We start from the raw sequence: 21,739 nt of genomic DNA on the forward strand, positions 1-21,739 counted from the left end.
GGGAGTGCCCCGGTATCGTATCACCATCACATCTTTTATCTTTACCGTTTTTCTTAGTTTGATCCTTTTGGTTATATCTTGATCTAGTAGAATAAAGTTTTAGTATGATCTAGTTGTGAGTTTTGCTTTATGATCCCTCTATGTAATCGAGTCCGTGAGCTATATAATAAAGATTAGTGTTGAGTCAAGAGCTTGATTATCTTGCTATGATCTTGAGGGAATAAAATAAAAGAGAAGAAATAAAGAGATCATAGGGATCTTATGGAGAGTAGTGAGCTCACATATAAAGAGTATGATGAATAAAAGTTGTTGAGAGTTGACAAATATAGTTTTGGTCATCATTGCAATTAATAGGAAGTAATAAAGAAAGAGAGGTCTTCACATATAAATACACTATCTTGGACATCTTTTATGATTGTGAGCACTCATTAAAATATGACATGCTAAAGAGTTGGCGTTGGACAAGGAAGACAACTTAATGGGTTATGTTTTCTTACATCTGAGATAAATTATATTGTCATGGATCATCCAACATGTTGATCTTGCCTTTCCCTCTCATGCTAGCCAATTCTTTGCACCAAGTAGAAATACTACTTGTGCTTCCAAATACCCTTAAAACCAGTTTTGCCATGAGAGTCCACCATATCTACCTATGGATTGAGTAAGATCCTTCAAGTAAGTTATCATCGGTGCAAGCAATAAAAATTGCTCTCTAAATATGTATGACTTATTAGTGTGGGAGAAAATAAGCTTTATACGATCTTGTGATGTGGAAGAAATAAAAGCGACGAACTGCATAATAAAGGTCCATATCACAAGTGGCAATATAAGTGACGTTCTTTCGCATTAAGATTTTGTGCATCCAACCCTGAAAGCGCATGACAACCTCTGCTTTCCTCTGCGAAGGGCCTATCTTTTACTTTTATCTTCTACCTTATGCAAGAGTCATGGTGATATTCACCTTTCCTTTTTACATTTTATCCTTTGGCAAGCACAACGTGTTGGAAAGATCCATATATTTATAGCTAATTGGATGTGAGTTTTCATGAACTATTATTGTTGACATTACCCTTGAGGTAAAATGTTGGGAGGCAAAACTATAAGCCCCTATCTTTCTCTGTGTCCGATTAAAACTCCATAACCATAAATATTGTGTGAGTGTTAGCAATTGTGAAAGACTAAATGATAGTTGAGTATGTGGACTTGCTGAAAAGCTCTTATATTGACTCTTTCCTATGTTATGATAAATTGCAATTGCTTCAATGACTGAGATTAGAGTTTGTTAGTTTTCAATGAAGTTTATGATTCATACTTGAAATTGTGATTGAATTGTTACTTTAGCATAAGAGATCATATGACAATAATTATATAAGTTGCTGTTCTAAGAATGATCATGATGCCCTCATGCCCGTATTTTATTTTTATCGACACCTCTATCTCTAAACATGTGGACATATTTTTCGATTTCGGCTTTCGCTTGAGGACAAGCGAGGTCTAAGCTTGGGGGAGTTGATACGTCCATTTTGCATCATGCTTTTATATCGATATTTATTGCATTATGGGATGTTATTACACATTATGTTACAATACTTATGCCTATTCTCTCTTATTTTACAAGGTTTACATAAAGAGGGAGAATGCCGGCAGCTAGAATTCTAGGCTGGAAAATGAGCAAATATTAGAGACCTATTCTGCACAACTCCAAAAGTCCTGAAACTCCACGGAAGTTATTTTTGGAAATAATAAAAAGACTGAGCAAAGAAAATACCAGAGGGGGCCCACAGCCTGGCCACGAGGGTGGGGGGCGTGCCCTACCCCCCTGGGCGCGCCCCCCCTGCCTCGTGGGCCCCCTGGTGGCCCTCCGGTGCCCATCTTCTGCTATATGAAGTCTTTCGTCCGAGAAAAAAAATCATAAGCAAGCTTTCGAGATGAAACTCCGCCGCCACGAGGCGGAACCTTGGCGGAACCAATCTAGGGCTCTGGCGGAGCTGTTCTGCCAGGGACACTTCCCTCCGGGAGGGGGAAATCATCGACATCGTCATCACCAACGCTCCTCTCATCGGGAGGGGCCCAATCTCCATCAACATCTTCACCAGCACCATCTCATCTCAAACCCTAGTTCATCTCTTGTATCCAATCTTTGTATCCAAACCTCAGATTGGTACCTGTGGGTTGTTAGTAGTGTTGATTACTCCTTGTAGTTGATGCTAGTTGGTTTACTTGGTGGAAGATCATATCTTCAGATCCATTATGCATATTAATACCCCTCTGATTATGAACATGAATATGATTTGTGAGTAGTTACGTTTGTTCCTGAGGACATGGGAGAAGTCTTGCCATTAGTAGTCATGTGAATTTGGTATTCCTTCAATATTTTGATGGGATGTATGTTGTCATCCCTCTAATGGTGTCATGTGAACGTCGACTACATGACACTTCACCATTGTTTGGGCCTAGAGGGAGGCATTGGGAAGTAATAAGTAGATGATGGGTTGCTAGAGTGACAGAAGCTTAAACCCTAGTTTATGCGTTGATTCGTAAGGGGCTGATTTGGATCCATATGTTTCATGCTATGGTTAGGTTTACCTTAATACTTCTGTTGTAGTTGCGGATGCTTGCAATAGGGGTTAACCATAAGTGGGATACTTGTCCAAGTAAGGGCAGTACCCAAGCACCGGTCCACCCACATATCAAATTATCAAAGTACCGAACGCGAATCATATGAGTGTGATGAAAACTAGCTTGACGATCATTCTCATGTGTCCTCGGGAGCGCTTTCCTTCATATAAGAGTTTGTCTAGGCTTGTCCTTTGCTACAAAAAGGATTGGGCCATCTTGCTGCACCTTGTTTACTTTTATTACTTGTTGCTCGTTACCAATTACCTTATCACAGAAACTATGTGTTACTGATAATTTCAGTGCTTGCAGAGAATACCTTGCTGAAAACCACTTATCATTTCCTTCTGCTCCTCATTGGGTTCGACACTCTTACTTATCGAAAAGGCTACGATAGATCCCCTATACTTGTGGGTCATCAATCTCTTGTTTCTCCTCGATCTATAATATATCATGCATTAGCGAGATTGCTTGCTCAACTTTCTTATGACATCTATGCGTATGACACAAACAAGGGAGACCATTTGAGTGCGATGTTATGGCGCCTAACACCATGGTCATTGACCACAACTTAATCACAAGTGAATCTTGTGTGGACAAATTATGGCAAATTTCTTTGATTCTACATGGAATAACGGTATGTTCATATTAATTTCATGTTTGGAGTCTCCCATTCGCAAAACACACCACCCAACATCACTCTGAGATCAGCAAGATCGTGTGACTTCCACGAGGCTCCAACTTCTAGCACCACCTCCGTTCACCCAGTTCCTTGCTTATTTGGCTAGTCATTGTCACCTTAGGAGGGGTTCCAACATTTGTTTACTAGTATATATACTAGCTTTGCCTTTGAATAACTTGTCTTATCATGTGGTGTAGTTGTCGTTCATCTCCATATGGGCACCCTCCCCATTGAATAAATTGCCCTTTTAGATTTGTCATGTTTCGCCTTGCCAACAGCCTTGTTGCTCCTTCTTGGTGGGTCCATATCTCCTCCTTTCCTCCTCTAAAGCTTAGTTGAGTGTATTCTCCACCAAAGACTACAACTTTGTCATTGTCAACATGAATGTATGCTACCGGTCACTTGTCTTGCATGACCTAGGTGGATATTTCTTGTCAACATGGTTGCCTCTCTTCGACATCCTTTCAAAAGTCTGCAAGCTCTATGTGGGAGTCCTAGAAGGCCCTCACTCTCGGGCTGATATGGTACCCTAGTAGGGTCATGTGATCATCGAGAGTGGTCCCATGCACCTTATTCATAGCGTTGCATCGATAGGAGTTCATCTTTGAGGCGAAGTCGACCGATGCAAAATGAATAAATTACTTTTTCCTTTCCTTTTTGGAGGTCCTTATGTGTTGTAGTGACCACAATATCCTTTTTTCTTCACGGTCCCTTTAATTTGCGTAAGAGAAACATTGGCATCACTTTTGATATAACAATATCTAGCAGCTTTTTGGTATTATGGGCCCATAGTGCTTAAAATATGTCTTTCATTTTCTTAGAACATTGAAATTGGGTAGTCTGGTCTTCCTGGTCGTCTCTGGCCCTTGGATTACCGTGCAATCACGTCTATTCATGCTAAGTGGGACAAGCGTCCTAAATGGTAGATATTTTGGTGGTTGATTGGGTGTGCCTAGCACGTGGAGGTAACGACCTATCGATAAAAGTAGAGAAAGGGCCTCCTGGTCGACAGAAGGAAGAGGTGTCTTCTTTTTCTAGAAAAATTACATTGCATTTAGAAAAGATATGCAATGAAAAAATGAAGGGGATTTTAGCTGCAAGGAGATCATAGGAGATTGGAGAGAATCGAGGGGGATTTTGACATGTAAAGGGATTTAATCCCCTCAATCCCCTTCGACCCCCTCGGTACCCACCAAATCGAACGTAAAACCCGACTGAAGTTTGTTGATGGCAACCAAATGATGAAATGAATAAAGTACCTGGCCTTGAGCCCTTTTCTGCAAAAGAAGTGAATATGTATCACCTAGACTCTTTTTTTTTCCTTTAGAAAAGTATAGGAGTATCATCTAGACTCTTTTGCTCCAAAATCTAACACCTTATGTGTATAACCTGCTGAATTAATGGAAGATCACCGTAGCACGAGTCTAGAGCCGTACAAAGAGTGAAGTCCAACGGACGGACGAGATCTCTCCATCCTCCGACGCCGCGACCCCTGGCTGGGAGCCGGACACATCGCACCCACCTCGCCCTTGCGTCCACCGTCGCCGCGAGCTCGAATTCCCCTCGAGCCACGTCTGCCCGCGTGAGGACACGTAAAGCCTCCCTTCCCCTGTCCCCACATGTGAGTCTCACGAGGCTCGATTATTCTTAACCCTCTCTCCCCGCCTCCCCCCGTCTCCTCCTCCGGTCGCCCAACCGAGCAGGGGTGTCGCCATTGTCGCCTCTCACCAGCAGGCCGCCTCCGCATCCGTCACTAGGTCACGAGGCCTGGGATCCCCCGCCCCCTCGCTGTGACCTCGCCGCGATGTGGTGGAGGGCGGTGGCCAGGGCTCGCCGCCGGATCCCGGGAGCGCGGCCCTTGTCGACGGCGGCGGCGGGGAAGAGCGGCCGCGAGGTGGTGGTGCCGCGGTTCGGCGGGCCGGAGGTGCTGCAGGTGAGGCAGGGGGTGCCCGCGCCCGATCTGAAGCCCGGGGAGGTGCTCGTGCGCGCGCGCGCCGTCTCCATCAACCCCCTCGACCTGCGAGTGAGCACTCCCCCCATTTTGGACACCCCCTCCCCACCTTGGGACTGAACTGTCTGGTGAAAACAGTCACTTTCTCTTTCGTTTCTGATGACATGCTGGGAATTAGGATTAGCTTGGGTCGTCGGGCGCCTGTTTTATCTGAACCGATCGCATTGTAGGAATTTATTGGCCACTCACTAATTTGTTGCGACGCTTGCTACTGAATAGTGTGAGGATTACTGCCATTTCAATGAAAGACTGCTATAATAAACATTAGAGTTAATACATTTTTGGTCCCAGATGACACATGATGGGTGTTATCAGAATATGAGATGTACTGTTCTGTTCTCAGAATAAATGGATCTGCTTTAAGATTATATCATTCCATTGCTAATTGTGGAATGTTTACTTGGTAAATGTATTGTTTATCGGCAGATGCGGTCTGGCTATGGCCGTTGCATATTCGAGCCACTCCTACCTCTCATCATTGGCCGGGACATCAGTGGTGAAGTTGCAGCTACAGGGACTTCTGTGTCGTCATTCTATATTGGGCAAGAAGTGTTTGGTGCCTTGCATCCAACAGCGATTAGAGGGACATGTGCTGATTATGCAGTTCTTTCACAGGATGAGCTTACTTCTAAACCATCTACGCTCACTCATGTGGTAGGAGCTCACTGAAATCCTACCCTTTGCATTCTACTATTTCTTCAAAAGTCCAATTCAGGATTACTTTCAGTTTGTCCACCTAGATTATTCAATAGTTTTACTATAATGATTTGATCTAGTTTTGGACATATACCCTGTTTCAGCCTCTAATATATACAAGATATAATTTTTAATCAGTTTCAAGGGTGCACATTTGATAGTTATTTTTTACATATTCAGCAAAGGGTCTGTTATTTTTTTACATTTGGTGATGGAGAGAAGAATTTTATTTTTTCTTAAGTTAGTTGATGACTGAAGACATGGTGTTTAGTTTGGTTACCTGCTTGAAAAAAAGGCTCCTTACAAGCAGCGAGAGCTAATTTTTGTTTATATTATAGGAGGCCAGTGCAATTCCGTTTGCTGCGTTGACTGCGTGGCGTGCTTTATATGGTACTGCTGGAATTTCTAAAGGGTATGTTATATTGCACACCACAGTTTGACAAGTTGCCTTTGTTGCTGTTTCTTGTGAATTGGTCGCACATTGGTTGATTTACTGAATATTGTTAATATGACCACTATTTACTGCTATGCTCATGATCTAGGTAGGTATGCAATAGATGATTTCTGAATTATGCTGAATTTTCTTTGGCAATTATATTTGTCCTCCTCCCATTTGCGTATTCAGCAGCCAACCAGAAGCATGTTACTGTCAAAAGTTAATTTATGTGAAGTTTTAGGAATATTTGTTATATTTTGCGCTACAGTTTCTCTCAGCTTCTACCGTGTACTACCTCCGTCTCGAATTACTTGTCCTAGATTTGTTTTAGTATAGTTTTGGCATGTTTTAGTATTAGATACATCTGTATCTAGACAAATCTGAGACAAGTAATTTGGGACGGAGGTAATACTTGGCAACTCTGCAGGAAGCCTGGAACGCTGCACTTCCCTTTTGATTGTTCTGAAAGCCAATCTGTTAGCTAGGCCAACAATCCTGATTAAATGCCATCATATTAAAGTTTATTTTTCCATTCTTATGAACTGGGCGCAATCAATTTTTATTTTAGACAAAGATTACTTGTGCTTGGTGGAGGAGGAGCAGTTGGGCTTTCTGCTGTTCAGCTTGCGGTAGCTGCAGGATGTAGTGTTTCAGCTACCTGTGGAGCCCAAAGTATCGAGCAAGTTTTGGCAGCCGGTGCTGAAAAGGCTATTGATTACGCCAGAGAGGTAAAAATCCTTCAGAAGTCAGAAGTCTCTTGACCTTCCAATATTTTGACCTCAACAACATAGCATAGTCATGTATGTCCCTGGTTTGTGTCGATATTTCACTGTATAATTATCATTCTTTTAGCAGAATAAGAATGCATATAGTGGGATAGTTATGTAATAATATGGTACTAGGACAGCACATTTCATTTCTGTCACTTTTATCTATCACTCTAGTTTTATTGCTATATGAGCTGGTAAATTCATGCATAAATGAAAAAAGGGGAACCTAGAATCATCACTTTTTCAACTCCACTTTGCTCTGTGATGCTGAGTACAAGAAACTGCTAGCTGTTGTGTATTATTATCCCCTTTCATGTATTTTGCTGAATCTCCCAATTCTTTTCGATGCTATGAAGCAGCAAAATTACTTATGCAGTTTAGCAGGATGTGTCTGATACGTACAGAGTGGCTTTACTTAGGTCTGGTGTTACTACTATTTCTTTCCTTGCAAAACTGCAGTACGGCAGTATTTTTAGATTTATCGACCATGCTCTTGGTGCCAGTAGTTCTGAATGTGAGCTTGAGCTGTTGTGCAACTCCATGTGTCTGTGTGATCTGATGTATACATATAACATAACATTCTGAAATTGTTAGTTATTCTCCATATCTGAGAAAGCATGAAAGAACTTTGTGTCAGGGGTAAATAATCTTTTCTGCAGTTTGGTGAAATAGTTAAGGCGCTACCCTCTCATATGTTTTGATTCTCTTCTCAAGAAATTCCTAGCCTTGAATAGCATTTCGTCCATGATGTTTATGTTTTACATTGTACACTACAGGATACTGAATCGACGGTTACAGGAAAGTTTGATGCCGTGTTAGATACAATAGGAATAGCTGAAACTGAAAGAGTTGGCATTAATCTTCTGAGAAGAGGCGGACATTATATGACCCTTCAGGTAATCAATCTGCATGTTTAATCTTTCCGTGTGTTTCTTTTATTTCTCCTTTCCTTATTGTCTTCCCTTTTACATGAATTAGGGAGAAGCAGCTTCACTAGCAGATAGATATGGATTATATGTGGGACTTCCTGCTGCTACTGCTACTTTATTGAAGAAACAGATGCAGTATCGTTGTTCTCATGGAATAGGTAAAGAGCTCCGTTGGCCTGTATATTTTGATCCAATAGTATAATTCGTTTTGGAACTTGTTATTATATCTGAGTCTGAGGGATCCTATTTAATCACTATAGATTATGTGGTAACTGTTTATAATCTGTCGAGGCCCACAATTCCAATCACAAGCTGATTGCTGCCATCTAGAACTTGGTCAGTAACTGTCCAAGAAAATGCTGTTTTAGCAACAAATAAGAAAAAGAAGCAAGCAATACAAAGTGCATTCTTTAGTTGAGTTACAAACACCACTAGGATTTGGTGGTTTTAGTTTTATAAAATGCTTTCCCTAGCTATCTAGGTACTCCCTCTGTCCGAAAAAGCTTGTCCCAAACTTGTCCCTCAAATGGATGTATCTAGCACTAACTTGATGCTAGATACATTCATTTGAGGGACAAGCTTTTCCGGACGGAGGAAGTAGCATATACCCCCTCCGTCCGGAAATGGATAAAAATGGATGTATCTAGAACTAAAATACTTCTAGATACATCCATTTCTCCGATAGGTTTTCTGGATGGATGGAGTATTCCATTATCTGTGCAAGATGTTGTTCTTAACAAATGCTGTTCACATCCAATCTAATATAATTTCAGAGTACTGGTGGACATACATGAGAGCTGATCCTGACGGTCTCCATGAGATCCAGAGGCTGTCCGGAGCTGGAAAACTACAGATACCTGTGGAGAAGACTTTTCCTATCAGCCAAGTAAGAGAAGCTCATGAGGCCAAGGAGAAAAGACTGGTGCCTGGCAAGGTGGTTCTAGAGTTCGACTAGTGTTAGCAGGGGTTCGTCCGACGATCACGGAAGGACCGACGTTCCTTCTTAATTGTACCATGATGTTTATTTTTTGTCTTTCTCCCAAAGAAAAGTCGTGCGGCTTTGAAGCTATAAATTTGCTCGTTCTCTAGGTAGTACTACAGGGTTATTTTGTCGGGTTTTAGTGTAAATGCAGTAAATAATGATATGCAATACGAAGAGACTTATTTCAGTGGATCCCAGTCATTGTTATTTTCAGGTGCATTTTCTCCTGCCAGAATACGTTTGTGGATGAGACCGTTCGTGGTTAATACTCTTCGCTTCCTGACAAAATTTCTCAATGTCTGTTCCGTGTTTGTTCTGCTAATATTCCAATACCAGAGTCCTTAAAAATCACTTTCATGCCAAAAGGAATTACCACTTGAGCTGTTAACTTGATTACTCTCTAATATTAGTATAACTCTTAAGTCTGAATACGAAGTAACTACAATTCCAGGCACCTCGTTACTACCAGGAACATATCATCCTCTGATGTCAACAAAAGAAAGAAAGGAATATATCATCCTCCATCGACAGCTCCAATTCAGACCAAACCTCTCGGGACAAACTATTCACAACACGCGCTACACAAATCTCAGCGCTGGTTTTCCAACGCGATGGAATGGAATCATTCAAGGAACTGCCTACGGAGGCGATCTGCATCTGCCATCGGCAGCTAAGCAGCCGTGGGCTGCTGAGCTGCTTGCTCTGGCTCTGGCTCTGGCTGGGCTGCGCCCGAAGTGAAGGCCCTTGGAAGAACCCACGGCCACCCTCCCCCTACCCCCGTCACCCGCTCCACCTCGGCCACCCTCAGCTTCATCATCTGCTTTTCTCTCTCGAGCTCCTCCATCTTCTCCTTTATTTCCTGCCATTTTTATAAACATGAAAAAAGAGTCGATCATCTCCGCACAACTGTTGACAAGATTGTATGTAGGGCATGTTCCAAATAAACTGTCAGCGATTTGTTTTGTCTCTTGATATGTAGGATAAAAATAGCTGTTCATAACCGAGAGAAATCTGAATTCTTGACAGTAGAGTCCACAACACAGATTACTGGCACTTTCTGTCGTGTACTTGATCGTGATATATCCTAGAAATCTCATGTTTTCCATTATAAATATGGAAGTGTTTTTTTTTCATAAAGGAGGCTATCCCCCGGCCTCTGCATCAATAAATATGGAAGCGTGAAAACTGTCATCTTTTTTCCCGAAAAGAGGACTACCCCAGCCTCTGCATCACGCGATGCAAACAACCAAATTTTATTCCCCCCGTTTCTAAATATAAGCTATTTTAGAGATTTCAATACGGACTACATACGAATGTATAGACGTATATTAGAGTGTAGATTCACTCATTTTGCTTTGTATGTAGTCTGTATTAGAATCTCTAAAAAGTCTTATATTTAGGAATGGAGGGAATAAAAGTGAAAAGCATTTGAGTCAACGAGTACCAGACAGTGGTGCAAATAAAAACAAAACACGACCACAACCGATCGGACAATGAACCAATCATCTTACCTCCAGTGCCTTCTTACGGGCCTCTTCTTTTCTGGCTTCTGACTTGCCACTTCTATGAACCTCAAAGATTATTGCACCACAAGCAACCTGAGAAATTACGTGGGAGTCCATGTCAGTTGTAATCATCTGCCATCATACAATCATCAAGTATTTCTAGGGGTCTGAAGATCTAGGACAGTTAGTGATAACAGAAACCAGATTCTTGGACTTGTTGGGTTTTTAGTTCTTCCATATGCATTACAGAAAGTTGTTAATAACTCAACAGTCCATTTCGGTCCAGAGTACTTACCGAGAAAATGAACAGTTCACCAAGAAGATCTGTAGCAGCTTGAATAGCTTTCTCTTCATTCAGGGGCCGGATGTGAATGTCAGTCGCACGTCCAATAAGCCGCCTCTGCATGTTTGTTGCTAAACGATGGTTTGCCTGAACATAGTGGGGCATACATCTTGTCAATACAGTAATCACACTCACACAATGTATTACATATATATATATATATATATATATATATATATATTGTTTACTGTACTCTATGCAAGAGAAACAGAGTGCATCCAAATTTATAATTCTTTGAACAGATCAATAAACTGCAAACCGAAGAGGACATGGCAAAATTGTTATTCAGTTCTTGTATGAGTAAATCTCAACCGAGAAAATCTTTGAAGCGTTCCACAAGAATTGAACATCATCATCAACAATACTTCACATCACGACACATACACTCTATCCACATCAATAGCATATAGGAGTACTACATAGGTCCTTTCACTGTCAGCAAGAAGTAACGTGACATTTTGATGGTGATCATTGACGTATGTTGTTCACAGAGGGTTCCATGATCATTCCAAACTGATCTGTAAGACTGTAAGGAATCACTGTAAATTGTCATCGCTTAGATATTCCTTTTGTGTAACATCAGCATTCAGAATCTCAAAGAACTACCATGTGTCCACATTAAAGAACAGGGTACCTAAATCGCCAATTATCCCACACGCCCAAGCATGAAATCGATTCGATTCTGCGACATATCAGACCAATGCTGTCACCAACTTAGAATTAGCCAGTAAAAACAGAGGCAGGTCCTCACGCCTTTTCTAATAAGCATTTTGTCATGCACTTCCCCCGCTTGAGATCGTCAAGAAAGATACAGAGCAAAGAAACACGGAAGGAAGATCCGCTCCGGTCCTCCAGACCGTACTGGACAGAAGCGATCAAGAAGTGCAGGCGCCCCCCCCCCCCCCCCCCCCCCCCCCAACTTGCAGACACCAGGATCAGAGGCACGGGCGAGGTAATATGGGGGATGAACTGACGGAACGTCACCTGCGCGACGTCGATGATGAACCCGCGGAACCTGGGGTGGATGCCGGCGTTGCGCTTGAGTTTATTGGCGACGGGCTTGCTCAGCGTCCGGAACGCGAGCAAGCCGAGCTTCATCAGTGGCAGCACCATCGTCGCGCTCCGCGGTCCTCCGCCGGTGCTCGCGAAGGGGAGAGAGGGAGGCGGCGTGGGTGTGGGGGCGCAGGCGGCGTGGCGGAATTTGTTGCTGGTTTGGTTTGGCTCTACTTTTCTTGGAGAGGAAGGAGAGGGGACTCTTGAGGAAGGACGGGCAGTTGTGGGCTTATTGGCCAAGTTGGTCGCTAGTTTACCCGTGTCCGTGAACAATTCAATAAGCTTATTGCCCAAGTTTGGCTCTGCTTCCATAGAGCGTACGGAGCAGAATCCCAGTATACTATTATAACGACACTCACGTACATATGCGTCCTCTTTGGTCGTATCATTGGAGGCTCGATCTTCACTTCTCCTCTTTGGTCGTATCATTGGAGGCTTGATCTTCACTTCAGGATAAACATATAATTTATTCATCTTTTACGATAGCACAAAATAAATCCACATAAACGGCCCGATCGCCATGGTAACGGCCATTATGACGGTCTTGGACGGAAAGGCCGGATCCGGCTTGCCTGTTCCCTCTCCATACTCCTATCCGTGCTCCCACTTCATCCTACGGCTGTTTTTTCTTCTTCTTTTTCTTTCTAATCTAATCATCTTTCTCTCTGATTTTAAGGGGTAGGGCCGGGCCTTATTTTGTTCCAATCAAATTATGCCACGTATGCGAGAGCACGGATGGGCGCACGCTGGGGGAGCAGGCAAGTCTCGTCCGGAAAGGCCGCCATTGATCGCTATAGTTTTTGAGGGGCTCCAAATCAGGCCCACGAGCCATCATATTTGGTGGTAGGGCGAGGATGTTTGGAGCTCACCCTGTCCCAAAACGGTTTGACGTGATATTTTCCCCTTCAGCTGCTCTTCCCGCTCATGCCGCAGCCGACCTTCCTTGTCGTAGGGCCGCCTTTGACCGCTTCCTGCCGTCCCCAGCCTTTGCCGACGATGCCATGGGCGTTGCCTCGACCCTCGCGTCCAATTTCCATCATTTTGGAGTTAGATCCCACGACTTCGACGGTGGTTACGCCTCCGACGGTCGGCCGCCCCGCCTAGGGCGGCACCTCGCCCTCACTACCGGTCACAGAGGTGGCAAATCCTATGTCGCCGTGTGTATGCGGCGGCCTCCCCCCTGCCGGTACCAAAGGGATCGAAGAAGAAGACGAGGAAGGGCCGAGCCGTTGCCCTTCCTCGCTTTGTTCCGCGGCGGGAAAAAACTAGGGCACCTCCCCACTCCTACGCCAGACCAGAAACGATGATGAGGTAAAAAAAAGACATCCTTTGCCTTATACTCCCTCCGTCCGGAAATACTTGTCATCAAAATGAATAAAAGGAGATGTATCTAGATGTATTTTAGTTGTAGATACATCCATTTTTGTCCATTTTGATGACAAGTATTTTCGGACGGAGGAAGTACGTTCTTTTGTTCGATTGAATGCAAGGTGACCATGGAAAAGTATTGGCAAATGTGCAATATTTGTAATTTAGAGATGATTATGTGATTTTGGGAGATCAACGGTCAATAAAGAAGCATTCCTCGAGAGTGATTGGTGATTCTGACGGGACAAATGATTTCAAACTTGAGGGCGCATCATTGTCGCATTTTGAGCAAATGGATGTGTCCAGACAAGATACCGAATTTGATCAATTTGAATCTTCTGGCTCATCGAAGAAGAAAGAAAATCGGGAAGCAAACTTCACCTCAAATGAGGATATTGTGCTTGCCAGGGGATTGGAAAATATCTCTCTCAATGCGGTCGCCGGAAAAGATCAAATGAGCACAAAGTATTGCAAGCACATCAAGGAGCATTCCAAATGTCATCTTGGGTGGAGAATAAAGTGTAGCCTCAAATCTCTCAAAAACCGATGGGGTATGATTCAAGAGATGTGCCCCCCCCCCAAGATGACATTTGGAATTCAAGAGATGTGCCGGGTCAGGTTACTTGGACCAAGTGAAGCATGTTCCTCCTAGCGGTGTCACCATTGACCAATATGTAAGAAAATTTATTATTTTCTTAAGCCACATTTGCATTACTTTGAGCATTCTTATCAATTTTAGCATTTGTTTGTTATAGGAAACCATAGCACAAGAAAGGTATTGACAACTGAGAAAGTAAAAGGGAAAATCGTTTGGCCTCCTACATTGTTGGGTTTTTTGGAAGGCCACGAGAAGTGGAAGTCGAGGTATGACGGCGGCAATCCAAAATCAGAGAAGTGCAACAATACTTCTCCGGACATGGACAATGGTGAAGATGATGGTGATGGAGAGGCAAAAGAAAAGGTGCCTAGAAGTCCCACTCCGGTGTCTAGCACGGGTCGACCCGATGAGAGGAAGAGAGGAAAGGAAAAGCTCAAGAGAGAGGAGAGATGGAGGCGATGGAAAAAAATGTCGATGAGTTGGGGAAGATAAGAACCGAGTACGCCGAGAAGAAGAAGCAAGAAAAACCACATATGAAGGAGAAGAAGAACCAAGAGAAGAGGGCGAGATGAGATGTGATGCAAGAGTGTAGACGGTGTCAGGAAGAGATGGAGGCGCCTAGGCTCCAAATTTAGGAGAATCGGGCGACAACTGAACACATTGAGTCAGAGAATCGGTTTATCATGTTGGATCTGAAACAAATGGATGTAATGGCACGAGAATTTTGGGACAAGGCGCAAATAGTGCTCAGCCGTTCCAGGAATCTCGAAGAGACAATGCACACACTAGAGGAGGGGATGATGCACACGTCGGAGTAGGGAACGTTGCATGTGTCGGAGGAGGAGACGGTGAACTCCCCGGGAAAGAAGGGGATGGTGCACACGCCGGCAACATGCGACTTGTACATGTCATCGTTTTGGTCAAACATAATAAAACCACAAGTCATTTTTTGCCAAATCCAAACATCTAGAACCCCCATATCCCCCCTTTCTCTCTGAGGCATCCATCACATTTTTTAAAGTTGGTATCCACCTCTTATGAGGCCCAATTGATGCATATGGTTGCACATGGTTGACCTATACACAAGCTAGAGAAATGGTTATCTAACACACATACACTTAGTGTACCTTTTAATAGATATACGACACAATGCATGTGGATGTACGAAATTCATTTACCATTCCCCGCAAAAGAAAAGGAAATTCACGTACCATGTGTATGGGTGTATACCTAGTCGGAAACATGGATGTGGGGTGATAGAAAGATCTTGCTGATGAATCACACAACGATTTGTAAGACCGCGGAGGTGGGTAACAACCCTATTTTTCTACCTTGGTCGATCTCTTATTATCTCTAAACAAATTAAAAGAGCCTTTGATGGCTAAAAGAGTTAAAAAAACCTAGCAACTAGAGATCCATACTCCATATGTGTTGTTAGTGTGCTCCTGCCTCTTCGAGAGAGGTTGGGCATGGAGAGTTTTTGCTTAGGCCTATGGATCCTTGTATACGCGTCAAGCCCTGGTTTCAAAGTCGGGCTGAAATTGAGTTGGATTACAAGTCTCCAATGACAAAGGAAAGCAAATCTTTAGCCTAAACCAACCTAGACAACTTAGCAAATCTCTTTATCCCATACTTATACATAGATACGTCTTCCATTGCTTTTCACTCGTACTTATACCATATATATTCATATAATCCCGAGTATATTCGAACCCCCCCCCCCCCTCCACACACACACACACACAACACGTGAAAATAGTGTCGTGACATGGGGATTTCAACTAAAATCGAAACTCCACCCGACCTACATGTACTTAGAGCTCCGACCAAGCCCTTAGCGAGGTTGACCCTTGGAACTTACCGGGTTACTTTCCAGAAACTAGGTCTCTACTTTGATTTTTGCCTTAGTGCAAACTCGAAAAATTCTTTTGAGTAAAAAAACTCAAGCTTTTATAGGATATTTCATCCTTTGAAAATAGAAAATCATGTACTTAGCACCGAAATTGTTCATGTATTTAACACCGAAATGATTAAAAAAACAGATTCTAAAAATAAAGTGAACAAACTCAAGTAAGATGTAAACAATACATGAAAAAATAAAATGAAAAGGTCAAAAGATAAAGTAAAGTAAATAGCTGAAAATAAAACTATATTAAAAATAGAAAAAAATAAGAAAAAGGGAAAAGGAGAGAGAAAGATTTGTCCGAGCCATTAGGCGATAACATCTCCAACCGGACCTCTGACAGTCCTCCCCGGCGCCTTAAGCACTGACGAAAAGTGGTGGCTGAGGCCCAAAATTAGCGCTATCCTCGCCTCACTTGCCAGTATTGCTCACTCACCAGACTCCCTCGCTCCCTCACTGTAAAGAGAAAGCCGACAACTGCTGACTTTTTTTATAGATTCAAAATAATTATAATTCAATAAAATCACAAATTTGAAAGAAGTACACGAATTTTAAAAAAGTTCACTGATTTAGAAAATAGTGGCGAATATATGGGGGAATGCATTGGAGCTCCCAGGTACCACACACCCCTATATGAATATAGCATTAAGAAAAATATCAGGAAATTTCAAAAAATCTGAAATTTTGGGATATCAAACCTGGGTGCCCATTGTACACTCGCATTCAGTTTCATGGGAAATGGGTGACCGTGGTATCCACGGCGAAGAAAATACAGTCTGACATACGATCTATCCAAATAATGTTTTCCATACATAGGATTTTTTTTTGACTTTTTTACCGAGATTAACACGGGCACCCATTTCCCCATGAAACTGAAAACGTGTGTACACTGGGCACCTAGGTTTGATATCCCAAAATTTCAGAATTTTTTGAATTTCCTGATATTTTTCTAATGCTATATTCATATAGAGGTGTGTGGCACCCGAGAGCCACACCAGGAAATTTTTAAAAATTCTGAAATTTTGGGATGTCAAACCTGGGTGCCCATTGTACACCCATGTTCTGTTTCGTGGGGAATTAGTGCCCGGTACACTACCTGAGCTGGATAGCACAAAATATTATAAACGAATTTTCTTCTTTTAACAATCGCAAAACACACATAAGTTGGATTAAGAAAAGTCCACCAGAATGGCAGAGAGTGGCGCTTACCCGACAAGCAGAAAAAAGTACAGAAGAACCTAACCTCCACATAGAAAGCAGCAAAAAAAAACTAGTAGAAGGAATTCCAAATAAAGGCCTAATGCAGAAAAATGAAAATTGATAAACGAAAACAATAGTACCACCTGATATCCAATATAAAGTTAGCAAGCAAAATTAATGCCAAATTGCCAAATCCAGCACTCCCTGGCAGAACATTGGTCGCAACAAGCAAAGCATGAAACATTTGACTGCATATTCACAACAAGGATCAATGTCAATCAGGGTTATGCTTAAGTAGCTTGGATATGGAATATGACTTCACCTCCTTGAGGTGTCAAGTCCATGAGCAATAGTAAATTCCAGTCATATATAACCCCACATGGCATTACATCGCCAACGGCTATGGAATATACAACATAAACCACCAGAAAATGTCAGCATTTCATTCTTCAATGTGTGAAGCATGGTGAATGCAGATATACCATGTGCCATCTATCTTCTCGAAGACGTTGGTGGCAATTTGCTTCCCCCAAGATTTTCCTTTGGTCTTGACCAACTCCAAGCATGTAACATAACCAAGGTCACCGCGCACATGAACCTCTATGTTCTTAAGATCAATGTTTAGAGGGAACTCATAGTCCGCGTTGCACACCATCTCCCAGCTTTGCAAGACCACATCGTAACCGGATATCCGACCTGCACCGGGATGGACGACATACACGTGGTCTCCTTTAGCCCAGATAGAGTACATTGCAGTAAAATCTCCATTCTTGAAAGCGTTGTAGAATCGTGTATTTGCTGCAAGGACGGAAGCTTCAGTATCCTCATGGAGGACACGCAGATCGTCCCTGATTTTGGCAGCACGGGCATAATCTTCTTCCCGGATAGCTCTGTCCAAATTACGCTGAAGGGTTTCTTCGTCAGCTAACTGATCTTCTTCAGTTTGCGGATAGCCATCAGCCTCCCCACTTTTAACATGGCAAATTCTGGATCTGTTAAAGTTGGAGGCTGCAATTTGAAGCCCTGCACTGAACGTGTGGCATTATGAGAATAGCACATGGTTTTGTTTCTACTTAATTCCTATTGAAAAGTATTATATCAGCCATGGCCACTTTCGGCTAGATTCAAGTATCAGAAAATGGCTCATTCAGAATTACAGTTCCAAAGAACGTTCTAACTTATGCAGAAAATTACTACTCTCAGAAATACTCTGTAGCATCAGGAAAACACAAGTTGCACATTCTAGCCTTCTAGGTTCACAAGTGGAGCTCGACACATTAGCAATTGATGTTATCTTCTAGTAAACCTCTAATTTGCTCGAGAGTAAGTTCACATTCATCTAACTCTTGTCTAGGTCTTCTGTAAGTTAGGCCAGTTATATAAGATCATATGAGGCAGTGCTAATATGCCACCACACAAGCGCATATTGGTATCTACACTACACAATCCAATTCCATAGCTGCAGAACTAAAGTCTGACAGAAATAAATTATGCCCCAGAACTGCTAAAAGATGGAAGGGGCGGGGCGCCCGACGGTGCGAGAACCGGAAGGAAAAAAAAAATCCCAAGCAAATTGAGTGGTTGGAGCAAGAACCAGGGGATTACTGCGTGGGCTTATACAATCAGACCAAGAAATCGAGAACAATAGCCAAGAAAGGGGCCTCACAAGGTTCTCTCCGCACTGCCTCGTCGGATGCAGAGGCGAGCCGGGGAGGGGTTGTGGTTATCGGTGAAGAAGAACGCCGCTTCCCTGAGCGGCGTACTCGCGGACGGCCGCAAGATGGCGCTCGCAGCCTGCGCCGCCGACATCGCCGGGAAATAAGTCGTCGCAGCCGCGCAAGCAGGCTATCCTCCCGCTTCTCGTGTCTATCTTTGACTCTCTCTGCCGTCGCTCGGCTCCGTTGTTATTTTAGGAAAATTAGAGAACTCCAATGGGTTACCCATTTCGTCTATGGCCGTCTGTTTGGATCAATATGGACAAAAAAGTCGACTCAACGCGCCGATCCACATAGACGGGCGTCCGTTTTCGTCCGCCTACCGATTCATTCCCGGCCCATTTTTAAGCCGGATTTGCGTCGGCGCGAACACAAGACGGACGTGTACGCGCTCGTCTCTTTTCTCACCAGGCCTGCTAGTTGGTGGCACATTGGATTGGCCGCTTGTAACGTCTCGTGACTGTTGCGTCAGGTGTCTTCCAATTATTCGTTGCTGTTGCCTTGTCATTTGCTTGCGTGTCGCATCTTTACCATGTCATCATCCACATTGCATCTGCATGTTTTCAAAACTTGCATCCGTCCGGGTCTCCCAGTTCTTTCCATCGTCCATTCTGAGCCCGTCCACACTTGCACGCGCCCGCGGCACGTCCGAAATATTATTTTATAAGTGGCCGAAAAATGTTCTCGGAATGGGATTAAAGTTGGCGTGCAGTGTTGTTTTATTGTCAGTAGGCCGCTTGCCAAGTTTCATTGCATTCAGAGCTCGTTTGATAGACCAACCGTTAAACTATAGCGGCATTATGGACGGTCAAACATCGGACGTTTTCGGTCTCCGGAAACAGACGTCGGGCCTCCCTCTCTCTTCTCTCGTCTCAGCCCGGGGCCTTCTGCACAGCCCACAAGCTCCAACCTACCCCTCCTCGCGTCCGGAGTCATCGGATCACGATCGGAGGCTCCGAAAATCCCCTAGAATCTCAACCCTAGCCATTTTTGCTATAAAAGGGAACCCCCTTTCCAAATCTGGACATTCCTTCCCCTCCTCCTCGTTTTCCGCGCCCCCAAATCATCAGCCGCCGCCGCCTTCCTCGTTTTTAGCGCCGGCATACTCCCCGCCGCCACGTCAGCAGCTTCGCCGCGCGCAGCCAACCCCTACGTGCCACGTCGCCCCTGCCTCCCTCCACCTCTCGCACGGGCCCGCCGGAGCCCATCTGCGGCCCGCCCCGGGCCGATCTGGGCCCGAGACGCCCGCACCGCGCCGCCATCTTCGATCCGGATCGGGAGGAGCCCAATCCTGAGCTCCTTGCGCCGCTCGACCTTCTCCTCCCCGCCCGCCGGCGACCTAGGCCACCGGAGCACGTCAGGGCTCGCCGGAGTGCCGCTGGGGACGACCGCCTCCTCCTAGGTCGCCCGCACCTCGTTCCCCGTGCACCCTTTCTTCCCTCTCTCCCCTCACCCAAGCCTCTCACCTCTCTCTGCCCGTGGTCAGGTACCGCCGCCGGAGTGCCGCACCTCGCCGTCCCATCGCCGGCCAGCCTCGTCGTTGCTGGAAACGGGCCGGCCTCCCCAGGATTTGGTTGCCCCTTTGCCCCACCACCGTCTCCGACCTTCCCCGCCGTCATGCGCCACCGCCGGACCACCATGGCAACGCAGCACGCCGGCGTTGACCGCTGCCTTGCGCGTGGGCCAGATCCACAGCAGGCCCAGCAGCGCCCCGGCCTGCTTCCCCTCCAACTCATGGGCCAAGCCCATGGTGAGCCACTGCTGCGCCTCCCCTTTCCACTGTTGGGCTGACCAGTTTTGGCTCATTTCATGTTTTTTTTCTCCAGAACGATTTTCCTTTTATTCCAGGGATTTGCAGTTTTGCAGAAAAGTACTCCTAGTTCATGCATAACGTAACTCACAAATGATGCATCGGATTAAAATGATTTATATATGAAAGTTGCTTAGAATCTTGTCTAGTTTCATAATATCCAACTTTCATGCATGTTTAAAATGTTTAAACTGCTGTTTGTTTAAATTTGCTTAAATGCCATGCTAAAATGCTTTAATTCATAACTTAATAACCGTAGCTCCATTTTAAATAATCTTTATATGTAAATGGGGTAGAAAAATGCCTAGTTTAACATGGTGGCATTGCTTTGCATGTTTAACAACTCTAAAATTGTGTATAGGGCAGAACAGTAGCAAATTCATATTATGCCCATGAGGATTTACCGGAATTGTTGTTTGTTATTCCGGCCTCATTTAAACTTGCCTAGATAGGTAGTTTTCATATGCTTCACCTCTAGCCATGTTTAACAACATTTAATATTGTTGTGTACATAAACGAGAGAGAACTAAATATTTGATGTGGTGTTTCGTCAATATGCAACTCGATGCATATTGAGCTCCACTTAATTTGTAGTGTTGTTTGTTGCACTTTGCCATGCCATGCCTCATTAAACCGGACATGCATCATACTTGGTTGTGCATCATGCCATGTTCATGTGATGGTTGTTTACTATGTTGTTTGCTTCTTGAAAGTGTAACTATCCCTAGGTGGTTTTGGTAATTCCTAACAACATATAGCTCATTGAGCTAATGCTATTTCAAAATAAATATCTCAGGAAAACTCAATGATTGGCATGGCATGGATGAGAAAAGTGGACCCCTCAAAATGCTAAGGACAAAGGATTGGCTCAAGCTCAAAGCTCAAGACTCTACATTTTCTTTTTTAGTGATCCAAGATCACTAAAGGTCTATAGGAAAAGACAATACTATCAAGGAGGGATGAGGTGTTGCTTAATGAGGTTCTTGCTCAAAATGCTTAGTGATATGCTCCAAAACCCTCAGCTACTTTCTCACATCCACATATGACCTAAACCAAAAGTCAAACTCGGCCCCACCGATTCTTTCTATCCGGCGCCACCGAGTTTCAAATGTCATAGCCACT

The 21,739-nt window shown here is 43.9% G+C and overlaps 3 protein-coding genes across 3 annotated transcripts; 1 reads left to right on the top strand and 2 right to left on the bottom strand.

The window, feature by feature from the left end:
* The first annotated feature begins 4,919 nt into the window (after positions 1 to 4,919).
* On the top strand, positions 4,920 to 9,309 carry LOC125544823 (reticulon-4-interacting protein 1, mitochondrial). The gene is made up of 7 exons (XM_048708587.1): positions 4,920 to 5,321; positions 5,736 to 5,963; positions 6,344 to 6,417; positions 7,010 to 7,169; positions 7,988 to 8,107; positions 8,190 to 8,298; positions 8,914 to 9,309. Exons 1-7 carry the CDS (start codon positions 5,103 to 5,105, stop codon positions 9,093 to 9,095), a joined length of 1,092 nt encoding a protein of 363 aa, XP_048564544.1. The 5' UTR covers positions 4,920 to 5,102; the 3' UTR covers positions 9,096 to 9,309.
* A 91-nt stretch (positions 9,310 to 9,400) lies between these two features.
* Positions 9,401 to 12,242, bottom strand: LOC125544824 (OPA3-like protein). Its single transcript, XM_048708588.1, has 4 exons — positions 11,955 to 12,242; positions 10,923 to 11,057; positions 10,634 to 10,720; positions 9,401 to 9,981 (listed from the first exon to the last, which is right to left on the bottom strand). The coding sequence occupies exons 1-4, from the start codon at positions 12,081 to 12,083 to the stop codon at positions 9,793 to 9,795; spliced, it is 540 nt and encodes a 179-aa protein (XP_048564545.1). The 5' UTR covers positions 12,084 to 12,242; the 3' UTR covers positions 9,401 to 9,792.
* A 5,086-nt stretch (positions 12,243 to 17,328) lies between these two features.
* LOC125544825 lies at positions 17,329 to 19,007 on the bottom strand. The gene is made up of 2 exons (XM_048708589.1): positions 18,759 to 19,007; positions 17,329 to 18,120 (listed from the first exon to the last, which is right to left on the bottom strand). Exons 1-2 carry the CDS (start codon positions 18,899 to 18,901, stop codon positions 17,535 to 17,537), a joined length of 729 nt encoding a protein of 242 aa, XP_048564546.1. The 5' UTR covers positions 18,902 to 19,007; the 3' UTR covers positions 17,329 to 17,534.
* Positions 19,008 to 21,739: the final 2,732 nt, after the last annotated feature.

The sequence above is a fragment of the Triticum urartu genome, chromosome 3, assembly GCF_003073215.2.
Source record: "Triticum urartu cultivar G1812 chromosome 3, Tu2.1, whole genome shotgun sequence".
In the NCBI taxonomy this organism is placed as follows: domain Eukaryota; kingdom Viridiplantae; phylum Streptophyta; class Magnoliopsida; order Poales; family Poaceae; genus Triticum; species Triticum urartu.